Consider the following 26,759-nt stretch of genomic DNA (forward strand, 5'->3'; position numbering starts at 1 on the left):
TTCTTGTGTTGAAATATTTATTTCAAGATTTAAATCCACCCCCTTCTGAGAATACCTGATTAAAAGACCTCCAGCAATCCATGATTCTAGTATACTCATCTCTGCTGTATATAAGATGTGATTTGATTAAAGAAGACAGACAAGTGCATTTATTAGGAACAACATTCTGAATACTCACAAGTAGTTACCTTGCATACTTAACCCTAGGCCAGAGGACATGGGGCAACCACACAGGAAAAGGATACCAGGACAGAGTCCACGGAGTTTTGCTTATACCACAAAAGGATTTTTAAGGCAGTTTAATACAAGGCTGCGAAAACTATGTCTAAGACATAAACACGACATTCAAAAATAACTCAGCCTTTAAAATGTCCCCAATACCAACAAATCAACAAAGTAGTCAAGATGACAGCCACTGTCAAGGACAGATAAACAGTCTCAAAAGCGATCCAACATGACACCACTATAGCAGGCGCTATGCAGAGCCCTCCCTATGCAGTTAACACAGATTGACAGATGCCATTTGCAGGCCACCAGTCTCGCATGTTTTTACTTCACATAAACGTATTACACTGTCCTAGGAGAGCAAATGCATGTTACGTGAGAGAAAAATAGGACTCGTTGTCTCGTACCACAAACAGGGGTTACAGAAAACACAAGGCTGGACAAGGCCACACTGAGATAGGTTAGTGACTTTTCTGGCAGGCCCCTCACAGGCACTGAGATGAGGCCTAAAAATATGCGGGGGTGAGTTCCGTCCTTCCTTCCGTGGTTACCACCTGGATTAGGCTTCCTGAGCTCGGTCGGTTTTTCCCTGTGATCCAGTCATGGAAGGTTCTGAAACGAAAAAGAAAAGTTTTTTTTACATTCTTAAAGCAAAAATCTGGGCACATGCTGACCTTCACAGTGACGGCTTGTGGGGTGAGGGGAAGGGTGGCACAGTGACGGCTTGTGGGGTTGGGGGAAGGGTGGCACAGTGACAGCTTGTGGGGTGGGGGGAAGGGTGGCACAGTGACGGCTTGTGGGGTTAGGGGAAGGGTGGCACAGCAGCCACTAAGGGCTGGGCACCATGGCTCACACCTGTGATCCCAGCACTTTGGGAGGCCGAGGCAGGCAGATCGCTTGAGGTCAGGAGTTCGAAACCAGCCTGGCCAATATGATGAAACCCCATCTCTACTAAAAATACAAAAATTAGCCATGGTAGCGCATGCCTGTAATCCTAGCTACACAGGAGGCTGAGGAAGGAGAATCACTTGAACCTGGGAAGCAGAGGTTGCAGTGAGCTGAGGTCGCACCATTGCACTCCAGCCTGGGCATCGCAGTGAGACTCTGTCTCACAAAAAATAATAAATAAATAAATAAATAAAAGCCACTAAAGGTCAGGCATTATGGCTCACCCCTATGATCCCAGCACTTCGGGATGCCAAGGCGGGAGGATCACTTGAGCTCAGGTGTTTGAGGCCAGCCTGGACACAAGCAAGACTCCATCTCCAAAAAATAATAAAAAATAAATAAAAGGCACTAGGCATGTTGGACACATACCCAGGCCCCCAGTGAGTTCAGTGGTGTACTCATTCTAATCTCTGAGTGGCAGGATTTGGCGTGAGTTTAACTTTCATTTTGGTATTTTTCTACATTGTTGGAATTCTTTTGTGATTTTAAGAGATTTTAATCTGGCCAGGCGTGGTGGCTCATACCTGTAATCTCAGCAATTTGGGAGGCTGAGGCAGGTGGATCACTTGAGCCCAGGAGTTTGAGACCAGCCTGGGCAACCAGGTGAAACCCCACCTCTAAAAAAATAGCTGGGCATGGGGGCACATGCCTGTAGTCCCAGCTACTCGGGAGGCTGTGGTGGGACGATTGCTTGAGCCCTGGAGATCAAGGCTGGGGTGAGCCGTGATCGTGACACTGCACTCCAGCCTGGGTGACAGAGTGAGACCTTGTCTCAAAAAAAAAAAATTGTTTTTAAATATTTTAATTAGCTCATTCAAAGAGAGACATATGCACAATACTTTGCTATATTACCTTCTCAGAAATTTATGTGAGAAACACATGGAATTCATTTATTTGGCATTTTTTTAAATCAAACGTTATATAGAGTATCCACAGCTGCGCCAAACAATGGAAAAAGAGATAGAAAAAAACAGACTATTACAATAAAATGTTAAATACAGTAACAGGGTCTTTCACAGATCTGAGGAGAGGGGCAACTGACCCCACTTGTGGCAGTCAAAAAGACCCTCTAACAAGACAGGAATGAAAAAGGGCAAAAGAAATTCACAAGAAACAAGAAGTAGATGATAATTCTTTAACATAAAACATTTACATTTGAGTACATCATCCATTTTGACAATTCACCAGCTGAGACTTCGGACCTTCATTAACTGGAAAGCGCTCAGCAGTTCCTTCCTGGGAGACTCCCAGTGCCGATCTGTAACCTTCTGGGCCAGCACTGATGTGTAAAGGTCCAGTCATTCAGGCCCCCACTCTGGGGTTTGAACGAGCTCATTTGAGCACACGGGCTCAAAAAACAAAGCATTGCTAAAACTCTTTAAAGTACTGTCATGTCATGGCCTCATCTCTGCGGACAGGGCAGGGCTTGGTGAGGGAAGGCTCTGAAAGAGACCAGTGCCATTTGGATGTGTAGGGTTTTGTGTGTTAGTTACACATGTTTGTTTGTTTGTTTTTTATACTTTAAGTTCTAAGCTACATGTGCACAGCGTGCAGGTCTGCTACACAGGTATACATGTGCCATGATGGTTTGCTGCAATATGTTTTAAATGGTCTTACTTCTCCTGCACCCTCACCTGCAGCGTGGATAGGTGAGAGAGAACGCCATTCTAACCAGGGATAGTAGAGGAAGGATGTGCTCGCAGACATCTCAAAGCAAACTTTATGCCAACTTTTCTGAGAGTTTTCAAATACCACAAACGGGTGGATGTGATCTCTAGAACAAAAGGGGGCCTGTGACAGCCCGTCCTCTGTGGGTCTGTGGCTCAGCACAAGTTCAGACACAAGATCCCAGATGTTCCATCTAGAGTCTAGGTCTTAGATGAATATCTCAAGTGTGGTTGGGAGTGTCGGCCTTTAAAAAGTAATTCAAACACAAACAAAATTCAAAGCTTGATTTCCTCTACAACTTCATTTTTTTCCTGCAAATCAAGCATTAAGCATGATTCCTGGCATAGACAGAAATAACCGTCAGCCTACCAGTTAAGACCATAGGATCTGCAGCCACACCACTTGTGTCAGATCCTGGCTGTGCTGTGTGACCTTAGGCAAGTGACTTAGGCCCTGCCATCCCTCTAAGTCTCTAAGCCTTAACAAAAATGACAGCTCCTCCCTCAGAGTTTGCTATGAGCATTAAATAAGAGTTATGAAGTGCTTAGAATGGTGACTGGGATATAAAAACATTTCAAACATAAAACGCAAGTCCCAAATTTCTCCCGATTTAATTTAAATGAGATTGTGACATCAGGCCAGAAGCACACTGCTCAATTCACAAACATCTCTTACAAACAGTCATCAAAGCAGTTTACACAGAGGCACTGCTGGGTCAGGCTGTCACCTTGACCCTCTCAGCCCCCCTGCTCCATGAGGGATCCCATCTTCGTCCTCACTGTGACCCCAGAGCCGAGGGCAGCACCTGGCCCATAGTAGGCGCTTGATGAACACATGCTTACTAACTAGAGGGGTTTGGGGAACTGACACCTAAACAAACACAAAAGAGGAATTCAGCTCTGTCCCATGAGTGTTCAAATGCCACCCATATTTACAAATGGGCGAAAAGGATTTCAGAAATTAAAGGGCACTTTCTGTGGGTCTGTGGCTTGACACTGATTCAGACATGTGCCCCCAGGGCACCGACCTGGTGTCCCCCTCCCCCATGGAGGCTCCTTGTCACAGCAGTAACGACGCAAACTGCAGCTGGGGATCACTGAGCACTTGCTATGGCCAGACACTGTGCCGAGTGCTTGGCGCACACTATCACATTTAATCCTCCTAGCAAGCATGATGGACTTCATGACACAGGTGGGGAAACTGAGGCCTCGGCAGGTCAATAATGTGCTCAGCGTGGCCGGTGGTGAGGGAGGGAGCCAGGATTCATGTCGGCACTACCCATTCCGCCACTCTGCTGCCTGTCTCCAAGTCCAGCTACCCTGAGATTCCGTCTGATATGCGATGCATCCTCAGAGTCCCAGAGACCTCCCAAGACCACCCGGATTGACGATCTCAGGGAACACAGACTTGTCCTCTGGACCACAGCAGGCAGAGAATAGGGGCTGGAAGCTGCTCAGTCATGGACATGACTGTAATACTCACTCAACTAGGAATTCTAAGGGTGTCCAGGAGCTGAAGTCAGCCTCAGGCATTGATTTCCTGTTCATCGGGGTATCCAGGGTAACCCTGCAATGGACACAGATAAGCATGTCATTCATGTCGCTCCTTTATAACAACAGGTGCCCAGTCCCTCTTGGCCAGGAAAACGCAAACAGACAGCATGACAACCTAGAGCCTCTGGCACTGAGGGTGCTATTTACATGGAAAGATCAGACAAAGAGATAAGCAGAGAGACAGCAGGAAGCTGTCCCCGCTAGCAAAGGCCAGATCTGAGCATAATTCAATAAGGTGTGCTGTGGCTCACCACTTAGGCAGATAAGAACAAAACAGAAGGAGCCACATTTTGCCTTTTTTAAAAAGAGTCTTCACTGAATTAAACTGCTTTGTTGCTGTGTCTTTATTCACTCCCTAACATGCAGCACACTCATTTCTAAGGATTTAAGATAGTAATATGTCTTTAAATATGAGAATACTGAAATACTAAAATTTTAAATATGTGGCTATTTTCCACAAAACCTTAAGATTTTTGGCAGAAGAATATAGAATTCAGATATGCATGAATCTCCCAAGAACATTCAGGCCTCAGGAATCATTTGAATCATTCAAAACAGCTGTGGGAATCATGTCACAGAATCACAGAATCTCACAACTAAAAGGGAACCAGAAAGTCAATCAGTGTAGTCCCTACAGTCTCAGCATCCCTTTATAGTACCACAGGCAAAAGGCAAGCCTGCTGGTGCTGGAAGCCTTCCAGCAAGAAGGAGCAGTCTCCCTCCAAAGCAGCTGCCTCTGCCTGGGATGGCTGATGGGGGACTGTCCCCCGATGACCAACAGAAACACCTCCAACAGTTTCCCATATTCTCTCTCTCACACACACACACATACCCCATATAATAACTTGAAAGATACAACTACGTATAAAAAAAAAAAAGTGTAGTCTAATTTTAAAGGCAGAAATAATGAAGGGAGAAAAGAAAGGGAGAGGAAAAAAAGAAGCAAAAAAGACCCATCCAACCAGCCAATCAAACATTCTGGACAGCCCAGGAGAACCCAAAACTTGAAGTATTGCTATGGTCTGAAGGTATCCCCCTCAAACTCACATACAAAATGCAATCTGCACCCCTAAAAAGAGGTGGGGTCTGCAGGAGACAATTGGGGGCCTTTAGGAGGGGATTAGCACGCTTATAAAGGAAGCTGGAGGGAGGCCATTTGCCCCTTCGACCATGTGAGCACACATAGAAGGCTCCATCTATGAGGAATGAACCCTCGCCAGGCACCAAATCTGCGGTGCCTTCATCTTGGACTTCCCAGCCTCCAGAACTGTGAGCAATACATTTCTGCTGTTTATAAATCACCCAGTCTAAGGTATTTTGTTAGAGCAATTCAAACAGATTAAGATAGTAAGTATCTTAAGAGACTTTGGTGTGTTTCAGAGCCTGAGGTGAGAGCACACACAGGTCGCTTGTGGAAAGCTACAGTCAGACAAATGGTCACCCGCAGCAGTGGGGCAGAGGTGGGCAGCGGCCAGGGAACCCCAAGCACTTACGGGAGCACAGCGATGGCGGCTGCCCCGGGCGGCATGCCGCTGTTCTTCCCAGACAGGCTCTGGCAGAGCTGGTGAACAGCACCCTTGGCCATGCCATACCCGATCATACCTGGGAAATGGGGAGAAGATGGCTCAGTGACCACTGGCGGCCAGGGGGACAGCAAGGACATGCAATCTTCTCTTGAGATCTCTATTCCCTGAAAACTTTATAAATAGCTGCATCTGGCCGCCTCCTTCAGGCCGGACGCCCTCACCAAGCCCCACCAAAAAATGGCAGAGAGCCATGAAAAAGAGGGGATGGGAACAGGTGGGTCGGGAGTTATGGCCTCTGGCCAGTTTCCAAGAACACAGGCTTCACACAGGCCACCGGTGCATCCAAGGTGCAGCATTCCAGGGTCCAGAAGAGGCCAGGAAGAAAAGATAAATGAACATTTATGGAGAGAAAAGTGGAGGAGACATGACATTTCAGGTGTAGCTACTATTCATCTAATACTTAACATTTATTACAAAAGCCAGAAGGTTGATCTTATTTTTATTCTTAGGAAACCAAGACTCAAGACAGGTTGAGCACACGCCAGGCTCACACAGACTTGTGCCAAAGCTGATGGAGAGGTTAAGGCCCAGGCAAGAAATGGGTTCTGAACCTTTTGATCACTAAATGCTTGTGAGCACCTGGCACACAGAGGTACTCAATGGAACAGCAAAATCAAGCAGTCATTTGGAGTACAGGCCTTAAAGTCAAATTACACACATTGAAACCCCAGTTCCTCCACTTACCACTAAAGAAATTCTGGGAAAGTTCCCCAAACCTCTCTAATCCTCAGTTGCTGCATCTGTAAAATGGGTTTGAGGTGTTTTCTAACACAATCAATTCTCTAAGTCTCCAGACACCAACTGGGTGTCTGACAATTCAATTAGAACTCCCGGCTAGGTGCAGTGCCTCATGCCTTTAATCCCAGCAATTTGGGAGGCTGAGGCAGGAGAATCCCTTGAGCCCAAGATTTTCAAGACCAGCCTGGGCAACATAGTGGGACCTCATCTCTACAAAAATTAGCCATGCCTGGTGGTACATGCCTGTGGTCCCGGCTACTTGGGAGGCTGAGGTGGGAGGTTCACTTGAGCCTGGGGGAGGTCAAGGCTGCAATTAGCTATGATCACATCACTGTACTCCTGTCTGATTTAAGGGCTCAGTCTCACAAGACCTACCCTACTTCAGATGCCAGTCACAAGTCCTGGGCCACTTAGACTTCTGACCGACAGGCTAAATCAGGGGTTTGCACAACCCCCTCTTCAGGTGCAATAATTTGCTAGAACGGCTCGAAGAACTCAGGCAAATGCTTTTTTTATAGTTACTGCTTTATTATAAAGGATACAACGCAGGAACAGCCAGGTGGAATGACACAGAGGCAGGGTAGGAGAGGGCATGGGCATGGAACTTCCACGTCTGCTCCAGCCACGCCACCCTCCCAGTGCCTCCATGTGTTCAACCCAAATGCTTATCACATCTGGAAGTTTTTATAGAGCTTAATCTCCAGCCCCCGCTCCCTTCCAGGAGGTCGGTAGGTGGAGCTGAAAGTTCCAACCTCCTAATTGCTTGGTCATTCTAGAAAGTAGCTCCATCCTGAGGCTGTCTAGGGGCCCCAACCTACTAATCACCTTATCAGTATAAAGTCAGGTGTGATCCAGAGGGGCTCATAATGACACACAGGAATAGAGTACTTAATTGTGAGCATACCCTTAGCACAGGACAGGCACTCAATGAAGGTTTCCCATCAAATCAATAGAAGTAATGTACCCTGGAACTCAACCACCTGGCTTCGTGTCTAGGCTCTGCTGCTTGCTAGTGACTGACAGTGGGAGAGGCTAATAAACCTTGGAATCCTCGGTTTCCCATTCCGTGAAATGGGAATGACAATCCCAAATCCTAAGGATAATACAACAATCAAATAAAATACCATGTACAAGTGTAGCGGACAGGGAGGGTCTCCAGGGACTACAGGAGTTTCATCAGCTTGAACAATCGGCCTGTTTCACAGCCTCCTGCCCTTCAGCCTGGTTTTTCCCACAACTTGCGTGGAATGCAGTCACCAAGTCAGGTGAAACCAGCAACTTATAGAGATAATCCCAAGTGGACTTTCCTCATTACCATGCTACAGTCTGCACCCGGGAGGAGCTACAGCTTCATCACCAGAACATGTGACTATGTGCTGGCATGATGACTCACTGCATCTGTGCCACTGGGACCCCTCCTCCACATGCAATGACACACCCTCTCCCCTCTCCATCACCCCATGAAACCCTCCTGGGAGAGACGCTGCTTTGGAGAATACTTCCAGCGTCCTCCTTAATTATGTCAAGTAATAATACTCCATTGATTGTTTTTTTTCCAGGTTAACAAATCTCCTTTGTACAGTACTGAGCACCGAGGAACACTCAATCCTGGCCATTACTGTCATTCATGACTCTCAGCAGGTCACTGGCAACTCTTTTTCCTCGGACAGCAATAAGGAATTGCAAAAAGGGTCATCAACTTGGAATTCAAAAAGTGCAGCCCTAACTCCTGCCTTTCCAGCCACCAGAAAAAAGAATCACAGGTTCTGTGGGCCTGCTTTTCCATCTGTCAATGGGAGTGGTAACTCAGATCACAATTTATTCACAAGGCTGTGCTGAGGATGGAGGGAGACCACATCCAAGAAGGGCCTTGGAAACCATGGAGGGCACGCCCAGAACCCAAGCAGGGCGGAGGGAGCCCAGCCTGGTGTAGAAGGGGCTTTGCTCAGCACCTACCTTGCCAGGGAGATGTTCTCCCAGTGACTGCGGCAGGGAGGGGGTGAGGCTTCTCCCACTCTCCCAGCTCATCATTATTCATATTATAATACATGATTCCTCTCCAGATCAAGCAGTCATCTGTGGCCCATCAGGGGCATTTGCTTATCGGCGATGGAAGGACTGTGACATGACTGGGATGGTGACAACTCTGGCCTTAACACCATCAAACCGACCTGCCATCACTCTGCTGCCTGTAAAGCCAGAGCCTGGAAAGGGGCTGCCAGGGTCCACCTACTCCTGGGCATCAAAACCCACTTACCCCACCCCATGTCATGGAGCCTCTTCTACGTGGGAATCCCTAGTCTCAGTGTTAGAAAGACGAAGAAGCACAAGGCAGCTGCCTGGCTCCCAGGAACGGCACAGCACACCAGAAAGAACCCAGAATCTGGACTTCAAGGCCAGGGCTTGGAACCCAGGTGATTCCTCACCACTGTGACTTGGGCGAGCAGCTCTTTCAGCCTCTGGTTCTTCCCTGCTAAATGGGATCCAACGCCCAGGTCATAGGCTTTCCTGAAGACGACGTGAAATGTGACACACCTCATAAACTCAAAAGGGCTCTTTCATTCCCAGAAGAAAGTAAGTTCCACAGAGGCAGGGGTTTTTATTGTTTTGTTCAGCAATGTATCCCAAATCAAAAGGTGGCATTCAATAAATACTTTATTTGGCCAGGTGAGGTAGTTCAGGCTTGTAATCCCAGCAGTTTAGGTGGCTGAGGCAAGTGGATCTCTTGAGCCCAGGAGTTTGAGACCAGCCTGGGCAACATGGCAAAACCCTGTCTCCACAAAAAATACAAAAATTAGCCAGGTGTGATGGCACGCGCCTGTAGTCTCAGCTACCCAGAAGGATGGCTGGATCCCGGGAGGTCGAGGCTGCAGTGAGTCAAGATCACACCACTGCACTCCAGCCTGGGTGACAGAGCCAGACCATGTCTCCAAAAAAACAAGTAAAACAAACAAATAAATAAATAAATAAATATTCATTGCTTTCAGAAAAGAGCAATAGGTGGGTTTCTCAAAGGAGGATAATGGGGCTTAATCAAATGGTGGGCACTCAAAAACTGTGGCAATGAGAAAACAAACTGGGGCCAGGTGCGGTGGCTCACGCCTGTAATCCCAGCACTTTGGGAGGCCAAGGCAGGTGGATCACCTGAGGTCGGGAGTTCGAGACCAGCCTGACCAACATGGGGAAACCCCATCTCTACTAAAAATACAAAATTAGCTGGGGGCGGTGATGCATGCCTGTAATCCCAGCTGCTCCGGAGGCTGAGGCAACAGAATTGCTTGAACCCAGGAGTCAGAGGTTGCGGTGAGCCAAGATTGCGTCATTGCCAGCCTGGGGAACAAGGGCAAAACTCCGTCTCAAAAAAAAAAAAAAAAAAAAAGAACAAACTGGTAGCTCTGTTCATTAAAACTATGGTAGGTGATTCTCAGTAACTCATGAGTTCCTCAATATTCCAGACAAACTAACTTTTAAATTATTTAATCTATGATGAAGTGAAAAGAATAAAGCACAGAAAAGCCTCTATTGAGTCATCAAATTATGATGCTTTTCTTCTTTTTTTTTTTTTTTTTTGAGACAAGCTTACTCTGTTGCCCAGGCTGGAGTGCAGTGGTGCGATCTCAGCTCACTGCATCCTTGACCTCCAGGGCTCAAGTAATCCTCCCACCTCAGCCTCTTTTTTTGTTTGTTTGTTTGGAGACAGAGTCTCACTCTGTCACCCAGGCTGGAGTGCAGTGGCGCGATCTCGGCTCACTGCAACCACCGCCTCCCAGGTTCAAGCGATTCTCCTGCCTCAGCCTCCTGAGTAGCTGGGATTACAGGTGCCTGCCATGACGCCTGGTTATTTTTGTATTTTTTAGTAGAGACAGGGTTTCGCCATGTTGGCTAGGCTGGTCTTGAACTCCCGACCTCAGGTGATTCCCCCACCTTGCCCTCCCAAAGTGCTGGGATTACAGGCCCCATCAAATTCTGGTGCTTTTTAAAAAGTATGTGAGTGTGGCATGGGTGCACACTACAATGTGCACAGAATGCTTCCCGAAGGACACCTGAGAAGCCATCACTGTAGTTGGACCTGGGGAGGGAGTGCTGTAGAGATCAGGGGTGTGAGTAGGAAAGTCTTCCTATTCGTTGTGTTTCTTTTGCTGCCATGTGAATTTTTACTACATTCATTGGTTAGTTTTCCAATTTAAAAACTGGTTAATTAAATTATTTAAATAAAAACTAAGTGCCTTCTCATCTTTTCCCATAAGCTCTACTTGTCAAAGCAGGTACTTGTCCGAGGCCCTATTTGAATCAGTTCCCTCAACAAAACCTTTTCAGAGGTGGAAGTACCCCCCCAAGAGCACTATGCTTAGACCGTAATGTAGCCCGGTCTCACACTCACACCACCTGAACCCCTGCTGCCGGAGGAGGCTCTCAATATAATTATATTATCTCAATATAACTATATAATTATCTCAATATAATTATATTATCAGTAATTGCTATAATTACTGATTATAATTATATTAATTACTGATCAATTTATTACTCAGACCAATCTGCTACTAACTAGCCAGGTTGTCTTAGACAAGGCACCTAAAATCACTGAACTTTGGTTTTTTTTCTCCGTAATCAAGGGAAAATAATAGCACCTACTTTACCGATACCTCTGGTGATGAAATAAGATCAAGCTTAGCCCAACATGCCAAGCACCCAGAAGACAGATGCCTAAAAATATTTCTTTCTTTTTCACCAAGTCTATTGAGGTATAACTGAAACACAATAAACTTAAACATGTTTAGGGTGTACCATTTGAGCAGATTTTGACATTGTGTATACCTGCTACCTATTGGTCTTCCTTTCCTCCCACTATTCGATGGATATTTGCTGACAGAAGCAAGGGATGTCTTTTATTAAGGTAGGTTTTCCTCTGCCCTGCAGGCATGTAGCAGGAATGGGGTCTCTTTCCTCTTTATGTTCCCCCACTGCGCCCAACTGTAGCTGCTCACTAAATGCTGCTATCACAGCAACAAGAAGGAATGATGAGTCACTGTAAACCTCTCTACCTTCTGAAAACTACTATTTCTTCTAGAGGTCATCAGGCTCCCTAAAATCGTCAGCACACACACTGTTTAAAATGTAATCGCTGTGGAGGCATCACAAGTCCAGCGGGAGGTGGGGGGATGACAGCCCAGCCAAGGGACCAATCACAGAACTGCAACAACAACCTCAAATTGCAAAAGAGGGTCAAGGTCTCAAAGAGCTATTTGGAAGCACAAGAAGAATATTTCACCATCCTTAGCTTCTCTGTTTCATCAGGGGGCATAACAAACTCTTCAGTGATTAAAATAAACCAGAGCGTAAGTGCTCATTAACCCAGCCCTGATCCTCAAAATCCCAGAGCTCTCTCTTCACTCCATTCAAACAACACAACACAAGAGCAGGGACTCTGACGATGGAAAGAAACAAGCAAATAGCAACTGTAATGGCTTAATTCTACAGAATGACCTTTCCTTGGGCACACAAAAGGGGTTATTTGCAAGATATGAAAAAAAAGGCATTTCACTAAGAACGTCAACACTTCCAAATTATTAAATGATCAATGTTGTTCCCCAAAACTGATTTCCAATCACAGCACAGATCCTGTAATGGTAAACAAAAGTGACCACCGTTTTAATACAGTTTGTCCTACAGAAGACAGTCTAGAAATACAATCTTGGAAATAGGAGGGTGAGGTTTTCTCAGTATCCTTCCAAGTGAAAAGCTTCTCATGTGCAAACAAATCTTCTTGAGTTTGAGGGACTACTAAGCCTGATTCATCATTGACTTTCAAATTGTAGATCTATATCCCCAGATTTTTCTGAGGTCTGCGGCATACTTAAAAGATCTCATGACTCAAATTATTAATAGCTTAACAAAATCTAACTTGAGAGGTTAAAGATGAACAAATTCATTAACATCTGAGGCAGGAACAGCCGGGCAGAAATAGGCCTGGAGTAAATAATAATAATGGCTCACACTTACTCTTGACTCTGTAATACCTTTCTCATCCATTTAGATCCATTGAGACATTTACAAGGTACAACCATCATATATATAAAGGAGACACTATTTAATCTTATTTTACAGATGACAAAACGCAGACTCAGAAAGGCGAAGTAACTTGCCAAATGTGTCGCAGTAAGTGGCAGAGCCTTAACGGAAGACCAACGTGCACAGTTCCAGAGCCTGCAGTCTTAACCACTACCCGAAATGTAATCAAAGGATACTTGCGAACCAAAGGAAAGTAGGAGACTCTTCTGTCATTTAGAAAAATCAGTCTTTTGGTCCTAGGGTTTTGTGTGTTAAAATGTCAACCCATGACTCATTTCTCTGTTTACTTTCTAGTGCCTCTGTTCCATGTCATCTTAAATAAAAATCAGATCTCAACCAACCAGACAGCTAACATTTACACAGCTTTAATGATCGCTATAGCCATGGACTTGTAACATCACATGCTCTAAGAAATGGAAAAAGAAAATGAGAGGCAAGGTACTGCTAGTAGTCACGGCCTCACAGTTCAGTGAGTTACATTAAAATTGAGAAGGGGCCTGGCATAGTGGCTTGTGCCAGTAGTCTCAGTGCTCCAGGAGGCCGAGGCAGGAGCGTCACTTGAAGCCAGGAATTTGAGGCCAGCCTGGGCATCATGGCAAGACCTTGTTTCTACCAAAAATGCAAAAATCAGCCAGGCATGGCTGTGTGTGTCTGCAGTCCCAGCTACTCAGGAGGCCGAGGCAAAGGAATACTTGAGTCCAGGAGTTCCAAGCTGCAGTGAGCTAGGATCGTACCACTACATTCCAGCCTGGGTGAGAGACCCTGTCTCTAAAAAAATAGATAACTGAGAAGGGTCCCAAGGTCTCTACCACTTACTAGAGAGTCAAAAAAAGCTTTTTTTTTTTTTTTTTTTTTTTTTTTGAGACGGAGTCTTGCTCTGTTGCCTAGGCTGGAGTGCAGTGGCACCATCTCGGCTCACTGCAAGCTCCACCTCCTGGGTTCACGCCATTCTCCTGCTTCAGCCTCCCGAGTAGCTGGAACCACAGGTGCCCGCCACCACGCCTGGCTAATTTTCTGTATTTTTAGTAGAGACAGGGTTTCATCGTGTTAGCCAGGATGGTCTTGATCTCCTGACCTCATGATCCGCCCGCCTTGGCCTCCCAAAGTGCTAGGATTACAGGCGTGAGCCACCGCGCCCGGCCAAAAGCTCTCATTTTTTTAAAAGAAGAGTTCAACTTAGTTGAGGGGTTGAGGTAGACACTTCCTGCCTCCCTATGCTGCCCTTTTCTACCCCTGCTAAAATTCCTCTAGCCCTATCCCACAGGGAGTGTTATGGGCTGAAATGGATCCCCCCAACATTCATATATTAAAGTCCTAATTCCCAGTACCTCAGAATGTGACTGTATTCAAAGGTCTTTAAAGAGGCAACGAAGTTAAAATGAGCTCATTAAGGTGGGCCCTAGTCCAATATGCCTGGTGTCCTTAGAAGAGGAGGAAACGAGGACACAGACACACAGAGGGAAGACCACGTGCAGACAAAGGGAGAAGGCAGCCATCTATAAGAAAAGAGGATGCAGAAGGAGCCAGCCCTGCAGACACCTTGATCTCCAGACTTTTAGCCTCCAGAGTTATGAGAAAAGAAATCTCTGTTGTTTAAGCCACCCAGTCTGTGGCTACCCAAACAAACTAATACAGGTCATAAAAAATGCAAAAGAAATGACATAATGGAAAAAAACACACAGTTGGTAGATGATTAGGGTTTTGGTTCAAGTAAGTCTGCAACTCACTTACTGCACAAACCCAGACAAGTTACTTAAACTCTCCAAGTTTTAGTTTCCTAACCTGTAAACTGAAAAAGATAGTATTAATGAGATTAAAGTGATAATATATGTGAAATGAAGAGTGAATATAAGACCTACCATTTATTGTGAATAACAGTAAGACTTGCCATTTATGGGTGCCTACCATGTGCACTTTCTACATAGCTACACCTCTACAGTTTTATAGCACTCTTCAAGTTAGATGTCATTGTCACTATTTTACAATTAAGGAAAACTACAGTAGACATCTGGTCAGAGACCGAAGAACTGGTTCAGGGTCATGCATCTAGGGTAAAGAATCCACTCCCAACCCTCTCATTCTCTCTTTTTTTTTTCTAATGTACAGACAGGGTCTCACTATGTTGCCCAGGCTGGTCTTGAACTCCTGGGCTCAAGCAATCCTCCTGCTCTGGCCTCCCAAAAGTGCTAGGATTACAGGTGTGAGCCACTGTGCTGGCCAAATGAACCTCTCTCATTCTAAAACTTATGCTATTATCAGCTGCTAAGCTGCTTCCCTGGAACACATGGATCCAATGTGATAATAATAATCCATGTTTATTAATTAATTAATATCCACTAAACCATTCATTCCAGTGTAGATCACAGATAAATAAACTTAAATGGGGGTTGCCAGATCACAGTGTTCCTTACCACCACCATAAACATAAGGACAGGCACACAAAAGATCAGAACTCTTCTCCTTAAAATGATTCAGGCCCAAAAGAAGACAAAATCTATCCATCTGTGAAGCAGCTTAGAGGGTAAAGGCTTTAACAGTCCTCATCCCATAGAAGTGCCCGGCAGCCCCAGCAAGCAAGGTAAGCACCCCCACTTCACAGATGGGGAAATAAAGGCTTACCAGGAGTCCCATCCAGGGCAGCCTTTGCGCCAGCCAAGGTCAGGAGGCCTCCTTCCTTGAGATGCTTGGTAGCCAGATGGCTGGAGATGGTCGATGTCCATATGCTCTGCTTCCACATCAGGTCACAGTTCTTAAAGAGAGCTGAGTGAAAAAAACATGTGGGCTCAGCATTCCCAGGAAAGAAACCAAAAGGTGAGCTCAACTCACACAGCCCCACACTCAGGGAAGCCCTCCCTCCTGGTCCCCGGGTCCCTGTCTACAGCAAGGTCTAACACAAACAGCACCGGGCTCAGTGGTCAGAGACACAGGTTCAAATCCAGGATATGGGATCGCCCGAGGTTCAGCTTCCTTACCTATATGCACTGGCAAAATGTTGGCCAATAAATTTTAGCAAATAAACCTGGAGTTTACTGACTTGTTGGACTGGCTTTAATTCAAAGACTTTTATTTTATGAATGGTATCAGATTTGTAATAAGAACCTATATGTCTATGTCAGGTTTTCTCTGTGGTAAAAATCGAAGGGCCTATTACTGTACAGCTATAAAGAGGGCTTTTACTGAGCTACATATTTTACGGCTGAAAGTTTAATGTTAGCTTTAAAGACTCTTTAAAAGAAAGCTAAAATAACAACCATTTTACACTTGTTTTAACTCCCCGGCCTTGCCAGAGACATAAGGAAGAACAAATGGTAACATATGTCACACCACCGACTGGACAACTCAAAGGGCATGTGGTACCTGGTGATCAAAAAAGGATGTCCTCCTGATATAGGAGGGGTCAGTAGGTGATAAACAAGGAATTGCATTTCCCCACTAAAAAAGACTAGAAAAAAAACCTGATGGATCCACATTTATCATGTCTTGCTCCCAAAACATACAAAAAGGTTATCAAGCTGTTTTGCTAACCTGATCACCTCACAAAGCACCACTCTCACATTGACATGTGGGTCACAGAATGTCAACGCCTTTTTAAATGGCTTTGGCTAATAAATGTAGAAGGGATGAAAGAATTAGAAAACTACCATTTTCCAACCCCTGAATAAGTGCTTCAGGTAGAGATTATCAACGAATGCCTAAAACCACTGAGTGAAAAGTATAATACTTGGGAAACAGGACATTCACACACAATACCAGAGTACCACACATCCCACAGATGACTGACTTACTGCAAACAGAAAAAAAGTACCTTTATAATGGAAGTCTGGCAGTTGCCATCTCAACCAAGCATCAAATTTGGCATCCCTTAGGGCAAGCTGCCATGCTGAGCTTCCCAGGTGATGTCATATAAGGTACACACCATCACTCAGGAAGAATTCGCACCTCAAGAATGTTTATGCTAAATCTAACTGAGTCTCTAGACCCAAATTCCAATTCACAGGGAACACCAAGGATAGAGGAACAAGTCAAACAACACCTTAAAGAAAAGTTCAGACAAGTTCAGAATGTGAGACATGCTATATGAAAACTCCCAAGGACTTGACAAAAAGTCTTATCACAGGGGATTTTTTTTAAATTCTAGATTTTCTAGATTAAGAGACTAAAAACAACATAATGCAGTACACAAATCTTGAGTGGAATGTGTTTAGGGAAAAAGAACTGTAAGAGACATGGAATAAACTGGGGAAATTTGAATATGGGCTCAATATCATTAATCTTAGATAATCACTGTTAATTTTCTTCGGTACAATGGTACCATAATAATGTAGGACAGGCTTATTCTTTGGAGAAACACGCTGAAATATAGTGAGGCATAAACTTACTTTCAAACAGTTAACAAAAAAAAATGCACAAAGTACACAGGCACAAGAAAACAAGCTCAACTCAAGTACAGCAAATGTTAACAGTTACTGAATCTAGATGGAGCATATAAGGGTGTTCACTGAACTGTTCTTTCAACTTTTCTGGTATGTTTAGAAATGCTCATAATGAAAAGTTGAAAAATGCGCCAGGCGCAGTGGCTCACGCCTGTAACCCCAGCACTTTGGGAGGCTGACAGGGGTGGATCACCTGAGGTCAGGAGTTCAAGACCAGCCTGGCCAACATGGTGAAACCCCGTCTCTACTAAAAATACAAAAAATTAGCTGGGCGTGGTGGTGGGCACCTGTAATCTCAGCTACTCGGGAGGATGAGGCAGGCGAATCACTTGAACCTGGGAGGCGGAGGTTGCAGTGAGCCGAGATTGCACCATTGCACTCCAGCCTGGCGACAGAGCAAGACTCTGTCTTAAGAAAAAGGGGAGGGGAGGGGAGGGGACGGGAGGGGAGGGGAGGGGAGGGGAGGGGAGGGAAAATAAAAGATGAAAAAAGGAATCAGCTTTAGTAAAAACTCAAGTTTGACTTCTTCTGACTTTCTAAATGATCTCTGCACTTCCTACACATCCTCCAATGCCTGAATAGCACATGGCCTGGGGCACAGGCCATGCTGATTTCATTCTGCCTCTACTTTAAACTCAAACTCAATGCCCACGTCCCCTCACATCCTCCAGGGGAAGTTTCTTCTTTATCTGTAAAATGGATTAAGAGCATTAATCACTCTCTCCTCGAGCAACTGTAAAGATTCCGGGATATACACAAAAAAACAGCTGGCCTGTCACCTAGTGCAAACCCAATCCTTGTCAGCTGGACAAAGAGCAGAGCTGAACGAATGAGTGACTCAGGAAAGGACTCACACTTGGATTTGGCATTGCCCCCGGCCCATCCTCCGGCAACGCAAAGAATTGCATCCACCTTCTCTTCACCCAAGAGCTTTCCAACCTCAGCAGTCACCTTCAACACAAGAACAAAAAAATGTATAAACTGTTAGGTAAGCCAACACAGGCTAGCATCTTTACAGATACTCAGTTTCTTTTTCTCTTCTTTTTAAGCCAGTTTACAGTACCTGGCAATTAACACTTTGAGAATTAGATGGAAGACTAAGCTCTGACGAGCATTTTAGACACTGAAGCCCAAGTACACTTCAGTGTGATTTTTAAAAAACAATCTAGAGTCTCTCTGTATACATTCTGAAAGGCAGAGACATGAGCATCCCTTGAAATAAAACAATTAATAAATAAAAGTAGGGAAAGGTTAAAAAAAAAAAAAGAAAGCACCTAGCGCTTCACTGCCCATAGTTAACATCCTGGTATATTTCTTTCCAGACTTCTTCACAAATCACAGAATTACAATCCAAAAAGAAGATCAACCCTATTTTCCCCACCCGCATCCAAAAATCCCTTCAACTGCAACTCTGAAAAAAATGCCCAAAAAAATTGTAAGAAAAATCAAGAGCAACAAAAAATACAGTCAATAGCAATATGCTGGTAATATTAAGTACTTGGGGGTTCACTTTAATGATCTCTCTGCTTCTGTTTGTTTGAGATTTTAAAGCATTGAAAATATATGTATGCCCTCTTGTTATAATTTATTAAAAGAACAGTCTGTCAGGACAGGCAATTCTGGCCATCCACCATGACTCTTCCATATTTCTCTGGAATGGCTGAGATGACACATCCCAATTGCTTCATTAAGATCAATCTTCTTAAGATTTTTTTTTTTTTTTTTTTTTTTTTTTTGAGATAGAGTTTCCCTTGTCTCCCAGGCTGGAGTGTGATGGCTCAATCTCGGCCCACGGCAACCTCCACCTCCCGGGTTCAAGTGATTCTCCTGCCTCAGCTTCCTGAGTAGCCGGGATTACAGGCACCTGCCACCACGCCTAGCTAATTTTTGTATTTTTAGTAGAGATGGGGTTTCGCCATGTTGGCCAGGCTTGTCTCGAACTCCTGATCTCAGGTGATTCGCCTGCCTCGGCCTCTCAAAGTGCTGGGATGACAGGATTGAGCTACCACGGCTGGCCCAATCTTCTTAAGATTTAAATCAGGCTGGGCACAGTGGCTCATGACTGTAGTCCCAGCGATTTGGGAGGCAGAGGCAGAGGGATCACTTGAGCCCAGGAGTTCAAGACCAGCTCGGGCAACATAACAAGACCTCATCTCTACATTTAATTTCTTTTTAAAAAGACTTAAATCAACACCCTGTGTCTCTCCCAGCAGGAACATTTCAGTTGATTAACTCTTTCCCCAGTTTCATGACAAAACTGAATGTTATGCTGTTTGTTCAGAAATTCTTAAGGTTGGGGGTGTCGTGGAGAAGGTACTCCTCTTCCTTTGGTGGAGTAGTAGAAGAAGGAAGAGGTTTTCAAAGATAAGTTTATAAGCACAAATGCATCTCTCAATCTCTGTCTTAGAGATGCACTCTACTGTCAAGCCTTGGGTGGGGACAATCTCCACATTCAATCTACAGGGACATTAGAAACCTGTAATTAATCAGAGCAGAAGAGACACTGAAGAGACGCCAATTACAGAGACCCGCACCTGGCAGGGCTGCTGCTCTCCAAGCCCAGGCACCGCCCTTCCATTTAGTTTTGGCTTTTATTACTTTATTTTTTGTTTGTTTTTTAGAGAAGGCTGGGCTCCTGTCACCCAGACTGGAGTGCAGTGGCATGATCTTGGCTCACTGCAACCTCTGCCTTCCAGCCTCAAGCCACCCTCCCACCTCAGCCTCCCGAGTAGCTGGGACTACAGTTGCGTGCCACCACATTCAGCTAATTTTTGTATTTTTTTGTAGAGATGGGGTTTCGCCATGTTGCACAGGCTGGTCTCAAACTCCTGGGCTCAAGTGATCCTCCTGCCTCGGCCTCCCAAAGTGCTAGGATTACAGGTGTGAGCCACTGCACCCAGCCATTTTGGCCTTTATTACTTTATTCACATGAAACTATTTTGCTTTAAGGCAGTTTAGCATAGCAGTTAGGAGAACAGCAGTCAGACCCCCACTGCCCAAGTCCAAATACTGGCTATGCAACCTTTTATCTGTTTGACCTTGGACAAATACCAGGGCCTTTCTGTGCCTCAGTTACCCCCATTTAAAAGGAGGATAAAATTAGAAGCTTTGTTTTGGGATGTAATGAAGACTACATGTGTTAATGAAAATAAAGCACTGAGAATGGTGCCTGGCAACTAACAATGCCATGTCAACTTTCACTATTAAATTCACTAAGGCCAATCTATGTGACTTAGGTATGGGAACATTGAGACCACACTAAGAAAAATAAGAAAAGCAAAAATGAAGTGCTAAAATAAGTCATCTGGCTTTTACATTCCAATCTATGTCAAACTGACACTTTAGAAAGAGCAAATGAGTAGCAGAGTTGTGCTCACAGTTTTATGTCCAAAATCTGTAGATTTATACATGTATATTTTGGAGAGACAGACTGGAAGGAAATATAAATAAATGATTACATGTTAGAACTACAAATGATTTCTCTTTTCTTTTTGCTTATCTGTATTTTCTATATCATACATGCATCACTTCTAAAATTTTAAAAATCTGTTATAAAAAACAGATAAGGATCATAAAACGTCAGTATTGAGATTACTAGGGAGAGTGCAACTAAATGAAAAGCAGACCCACGTACAGACCAAGCGGCACCTGAACTTACTAAAGTTCGTATCTGGAGACCTATGACCCTGACTCCACCACTGAGTAGCTTGTTGGCCTTGTCACTTAGTCGCTGCAAACTTGTCTTCACAGCTGTAAAATGGCCTGCCTGCCTGCCACACTGAGTGGTTGGGAAAATATGGCGCTTCACACAGTGATGTGAAGTTATCCTTGGGAATGTGGGCTACAGCACTAAAAACCATTAAACACAGAGTCAGCTGGGCACAGTGGCTACTCGGGAGGTCCCAGCTATTCGGGAGAATGAAGCAGAAGGATCCTTTGAGCCCAGGAGTTCCAGTCTAGCCTGGGCAACACAGTGAGAACCTGACTCAAAAGTCATCCAGGCAGCTCACCAGAAGGGCTTCTCAAGAAAGTTAAGCAGGGCTTAAGAGCATCTAAGATTTTTTTTTTTTTTTTGAGACAGAGTCTCGCTCTGTCACCCAAGCTCGAGTGCAGTGGCACAATCTCGGCTCACTGCAACCTCTGCCTCCCAGGTTCAAGCGATTCTCCTGCCTCAGCCTCCCGAGTAGCTGGGACTACAGGCGCGTGCCACCACGCCCAGCTAATTTTTGTATTTTTAGTAGAGACCGGGTTTCACCATGTTGGTCAGGATGGTCTCCATCTCCTGACCTCATGATCCACCCATCTCAGCCTTCCAAAGTGCTGGAATTACAGGTGTGAGCCACTGCACCCAGCCTAGAGCCTCTAAGATATTTATACCAGGATATCCATCAAACTGTTAATAGTGCGCCCTTCTGGGAAATGATACGATGATGGGGAAAAAAGGGACAGTTTCACAGTTTATTTCTATATTTACATAGTTTTGTTGGACTTTTGTTTTATAATATGCATATCATTTTATAATTAAAAATAACCTGTTTTGTTAGTGCACCTGCTGTGAACTGCGTAACTCCACTTTTTGGAATGTATCCTAAATAATCAGACAATGTGGGCCGGGTGCAGGGGCTCACACCTATAATCCCATTACTTTGGGAGGCCGAGGTGGGTGGATAACTTGAGGTCAGAAGTTCAAGACCAGCCTGGCCAACGTGGCAAAACCCTGTCTCTACTAAAAATATAAAAAAGTTAGCCGGGCATTGGGGTTCACGCCTGTAATCCCAGCTACTCAGGAGGCTCAGGCACAAGAATTGATTGAACCCGGGAGGCAGACGGTGCGGTGAGCTGAGATTGTGCCACTGCACTCCAGTGTCAACAACAGAGCAAGACTCTCTTAAAACAAAAAACAATAATAATCAGACATGGAGACAAAGATGTTCATCACAACATTCTTGATAATAGTAAAACAAAAATCCTGCAAAAACTCAAATGTACAATAAACAGAAACTAAGTAAACTGTGGCCGTTCCATAAAATGGAATATCATACATCTACAAAGAGGTTTTTTCAGTAATCTGGAGATTTAAGTATTAAAAAAAAAAAAAACCAAAGCCTACCGTAAACTATAAAATACAAAATTACCTAAACTTCTAAAAGGAGTAATACACAATATGCATAGAAAAAGACAAGAAAATAGGCCAAAACGTTAACAGTGAACTAACTCAAAATGATTATATAATTTATCTTTATATCATTTTTCACTTTTTCCAAATTTTCCTCAATGAGCACAAATGGCTTCCCTAATTAGAGAAACAACAGCTTTAAAAAAAAAAGGAAGAATAGGCCGGGCGCAGTGGCTCATGCCCGTAATCCGAGCACTTTGGGAAACTGAGGTGGGCGGATCACAAGGTCAGGAGTTCAAGACCAGCCTGGCCAACATGGTGAAACCCCGGCTCTACTAAAAATACAAAAAATTAGCCGGGGGTGGTGGCGGGCGCCTGTAATCCCAGCTACTTGGGAGGCTGAGGGAGGAGAATTGCTTCAACCTGGGAGGCAGAGGTTGCAGTGAACGGGGATCATGCCACCGCACTCCAGCCTGGGCGACAGAGCAAGACTCTCTCAGAAAAAAAAAAGAAAAGGAAGAACATAGAGCCAGTGGTCACCTCTCCCCAGGGTTCCCCTCACAACGTTTGGGGGCCTTTTTGAAATTACCTGGTCAGCCTGCTCAGTGAACGAGTCTGTCATTTTAACAACAACACTAGCGCTGGCCTCTTCATTCTCCACCACATCAATGCTGGCAACCCACTGGAAGGAGAAAACAGCTTTGGTTAAGAGGCAGTGAGTTGTTATTCCATGAAAGAGTCACACATAGAAATGAGGGGAGTTGGCCAGGTGTAGGGGTTCACGTCTGTAACTCCAGCACTTTGGGAGCCAATGTGGGAGGATCTCTTGAGGCCAAGAGTTTGAGACCAGCCTGGACAACATAGCAAGACCCAGTCCCTACAAAAAAATTTTAGAATTAGTCAGATGTGGTGGCACATGCCTGTAGTCCCAGCTACCCGGGAGGTTGAGGCGAGAGGATCACTTGAGCCCAGGAGTTGGAGAATGCAGTGAGCTATGATCGCACCACTGTACCCCGGGCTGGGCGACAGCAGGAGGCCTTATCTCCATTTAAAAAAAAAGAGAAAGAAAAAGAAAGGAGGAGAGTGGAGACAGGTTAAGAGGCTTAAATGAAAACTCAACCTATATTGGGCTCCATCCCAGCCCCTCCTACCTCCAAACACTCTCCTCCGCCTCCACATTCACCTCTAAAACACAAACCTTGCACTTCTAGAGACATCAAGGGCCAGCAAATTTTCTGTAAGGGGCCGGATCATAATTACCTTAGGCTTTGCTGGCCATACGGTATCTGTTGTTACTCAAATCTGCAATTGTAACAGAACACAGCAATAAACAGGGGAAAAAAATAAGTGCAGCTGTGTTCCAATAAATCTTCAGAGCTGAAATGTGAATTTCATTAATTTTCACATATAACAAAATATCTTTCTTCATTTGATTTTATTTTCAACCTCCTGAAAATGTAAAACCTTATTCTTAACTCTTGGGCTGTACAAAAACAGGTGGCAGACCAGATTCAGCCCAAAGAGGATCCCTGCCCTACAGCAGAGAGGGATGGGTTTTAGGATTGGAAATCAGACAGATCAGGTTTGAATCCCAGCTCTGCCAGAGTGGCTTTCTCACTCCAACGCTGGGCAGAGGTTCCCAACAAAAAAGGTTGTTTGTTGATGATTAACAGGGTCAGTGTTAAGAATTAAATGAAATAGAAGATGCTAAAGCTCCTGGCACAGGTGATGCTCAGTCCTTACTCAGGGTCTCTTGGTCTGAAGTCCCCAGAGACAATTATCTCTACCTGAAGCGGTAAACACAGCATCTATTCATCAACATTTGTTATATTATTAATTAACTTGTTATCCCATGAGGGATACTGAAACAACGAAAAGTCTCCATCATCCTAGCCCTCCCTAAGATGGCACGAAGAAATTCGGAGGGGAAAGACCAAGCGCCAGAGATAAATCAGCTCTCCAGATTCTGCCAAGACCAAGGTAAACCAAAGTGCCACCACCAGGAGAAAACACAGCCTTCACCCTCTAACACATGACACTAACAGGATCTACTGCCTTAAAGATATTGGGAGCATTAAGACTCTATGGGAACTCTGGTACTGGGAACACAGTGCCTGGCCCTTGGCAGAAGTGCTGCCTCTGTCACCACCATGCATCTCTGAAGACCTGGGAAAGCGCCCTCATCAGTGTCCCCAGGCACTGAGCAGATGGGTGGCAGGAAGGGAGTGGTGTGATTGAATTCTTCAGAAGCATATTCCTGTACCAGATTCTGAGCAAGAAGAAAACCTTGGTAAATGTACACTATTTGGGTGATGGTTACACTAAAAGCCCAGACTTCACCACTACACAACATATCCATGTAACTAAACTGTAGTTGTGCCCCCTTCATCTATAAAAATTAGATAGTTGTTTTTGTTTTTTTGTTGTTTTTAAGAAAATCCTGAGATCCTTTTTTCTGGTCCCAGGGGAACTCTTGCCCCGGCTGCTGCTGCTGCGAACTAAGCTCCCAGAACGCTGCCCCTGGCAGGGTCTCCACCGGGAAAAGTGCTGAGGCCTGCTGAGCGGCTGAGGTCAAGGGTCTTTGGCCATGGATCAGCTCTGCTCCGACTTGCCGCCTCCTGGAAATTGACACCTGGCTATGCAAAGTAGTTGAAATAGTCTTTACAAAGCAAAGAAGCCGTCAGCATTTTTCCGTGCTGAGCCTTCAAACTGCCAGATCCAATGGGGCTAAAAGAACAGGGGTGGGTAGTAATAGTAACATTAATAGCCAGCATTTAAACAGTTTTTACCAGGCGTCAGGTAATTTATGTGCAATCGACACCAATTATCTCATCTAATCCTCACAACTCTATCAGAATCTCCACTGTACAAATGGGGAAACTGAGGTTCTACGGCGTTAAGTAATCAATACGCGGTCTCACTAGTAACCGGAACTGGGCTGTCTCATTCCACAGCCTTCCTTCTACACTCTCTCTCCGTCCTCTCACCCCCGCTCCCGTTCTTCCCCTTTGGAATTCTCTCCCGAGTCACGCCGGAGTTTTTGGGTCTGGCGGAGGCCCACGGAGCACCTCCTTGCAGAGCAAAGGCCCAGCGCTCTGGGACTGGCGTGCGCACGCACTCCGCAACAGGAATAGACGCGTAGACCTGTGCGCGCACGTGCGAGCAACACGGGTCAGGGGGTGCACAGGGGCCCCCAAAATTCCTCTAGACTGCCCCGCGCCAGGCTCCACACGAAAGCCCCCGGCCACCCCCGCGGAGACCCAGCAGCCCCCAGCCCGCAGCATTACCCAGTTGCGGGCCCGAAAAGCCTGCACGCATCGAGAACCCAGCGCGCCCCTGCCGCCGTACACCAGCACCCGGCGCGCCTCGCCTGCGGCCGCCGCCGCCGCCGCCATCCTGCTCCTGCCGGCCTGGCTCCCGCAGCTCCGAATGCCTCGAGCCCGAGCGCCGCGCCGCGCCCCGCCCCGGCCGGCCGACTCGGCCAAGAGGGAACGCGCGGCGGCCGCGCCCCGCTCCGCGCCCGCTGCTGCCGCCTAGCGCGCTGCCACGCTCGGGGCGCCCCGCCACCCGGAGTGACTGTAACCTCGGCCAGGCCCTGCCCCGGGGACGGGGACATCAGCGAAGCCCCGTCTCCCAGCCGCGGGCAAGTGCTGGGCCCGGGGGCGTGCAGCGAGCGGGGCTAAGGGCGAGGAGGGTGGAGAGCGGGTGTTTTACGAGCATTAATTTGTGAAGTGTAAGCATGTAAAATATAGTATAGTACAATTTTCGACCACTGTTTTGGCAATTTTTTATTTTTAATTGTGCATCAAAATAGAGATTTAAATATCCCCACCTGCCAAAAAAACGGAAGAGGTCGCTACGCTCAAGGAGCTGAAAGCCCACTGCGGAGACGAGACAAACCACACTAGGTCTTATTTCTTCTCCCTAACCGTAAATGTATACCCATTAATCCAAATGGCCCTTTTACCACATGCCACCCATCGCCAGACACAGATCCTGGCATTTTCTCCCTTGTATATTAGTTATTTCTGCCCATGGCCTGTATCTTTAACACAGAGCCTCTCAACTACAGCACTACTGACATTTTGGGCCAGATAATTATTTGTGACATGTGCTGCCCTGGACATTGTAGGATATTTACAGCATCCCTGGCCTGCATACACTAGAAGTCAATAGCAAACCCGTACCCCTCACTTACGACAATCAAAAATATCTCCAGATTTTACCAATTGTCTCCTAGGGGCAAATTCATCCGTGATAGAGAACCAGAGCTCTAACGCTCTCATAACCTTCTTGATAGCAGAACCCTGTATTATATACATCTTTGTGCCACTTCCCACCCACAGGCAGAGCCTTGTACACAGCAGACACAGATGTTTGTTCAGTAAACTTGTGCCAGGTAAAGCACACAAAAATATGT

At 45.6% G+C, this 26,759-nt stretch overlaps 1 protein-coding gene across 2 annotated transcripts; it reads right to left on the reverse strand.

The window, feature by feature from the left end:
• On the reverse strand, positions 1-25,896 carry QDPR (quinoid dihydropteridine reductase). Of its 2 annotated transcripts, XM_055246371.2 has the most exons (7): positions 25,627-25,890; positions 22,929-23,021; positions 18,078-18,174; positions 15,410-15,550; positions 5,888-5,996; positions 4,324-4,407; positions 1-837 (listed from the first exon to the last, which is right to left on the reverse strand). In XM_055246371.2, exons 1-7 carry the CDS (start codon positions 25,732-25,734, stop codon positions 732-734), a joined length of 738 nt encoding a protein of 245 aa, XP_055102346.1. In that variant the 5' UTR covers positions 25,735-25,890; the 3' UTR covers positions 1-731. The 2 variants fall into 2 exon arrangements, with proteins under 2 accessions (XP_055102346.1, XP_055102347.1); XM_055246372.2 differs by lacking the exon at positions 22,929-23,021 and having other exon boundaries at positions 25,627-25,896.
• Positions 25,897-26,759: the final 863 nt, after the last annotated feature.

The sequence above is a fragment of the Symphalangus syndactylus genome, chromosome 16 (assembly GCF_028878055.3).
Source record: "Symphalangus syndactylus isolate Jambi chromosome 16, NHGRI_mSymSyn1-v2.1_pri, whole genome shotgun sequence".
In the NCBI taxonomy this organism is placed as follows: domain Eukaryota; kingdom Metazoa; phylum Chordata; class Mammalia; order Primates; family Hylobatidae; genus Symphalangus; species Symphalangus syndactylus.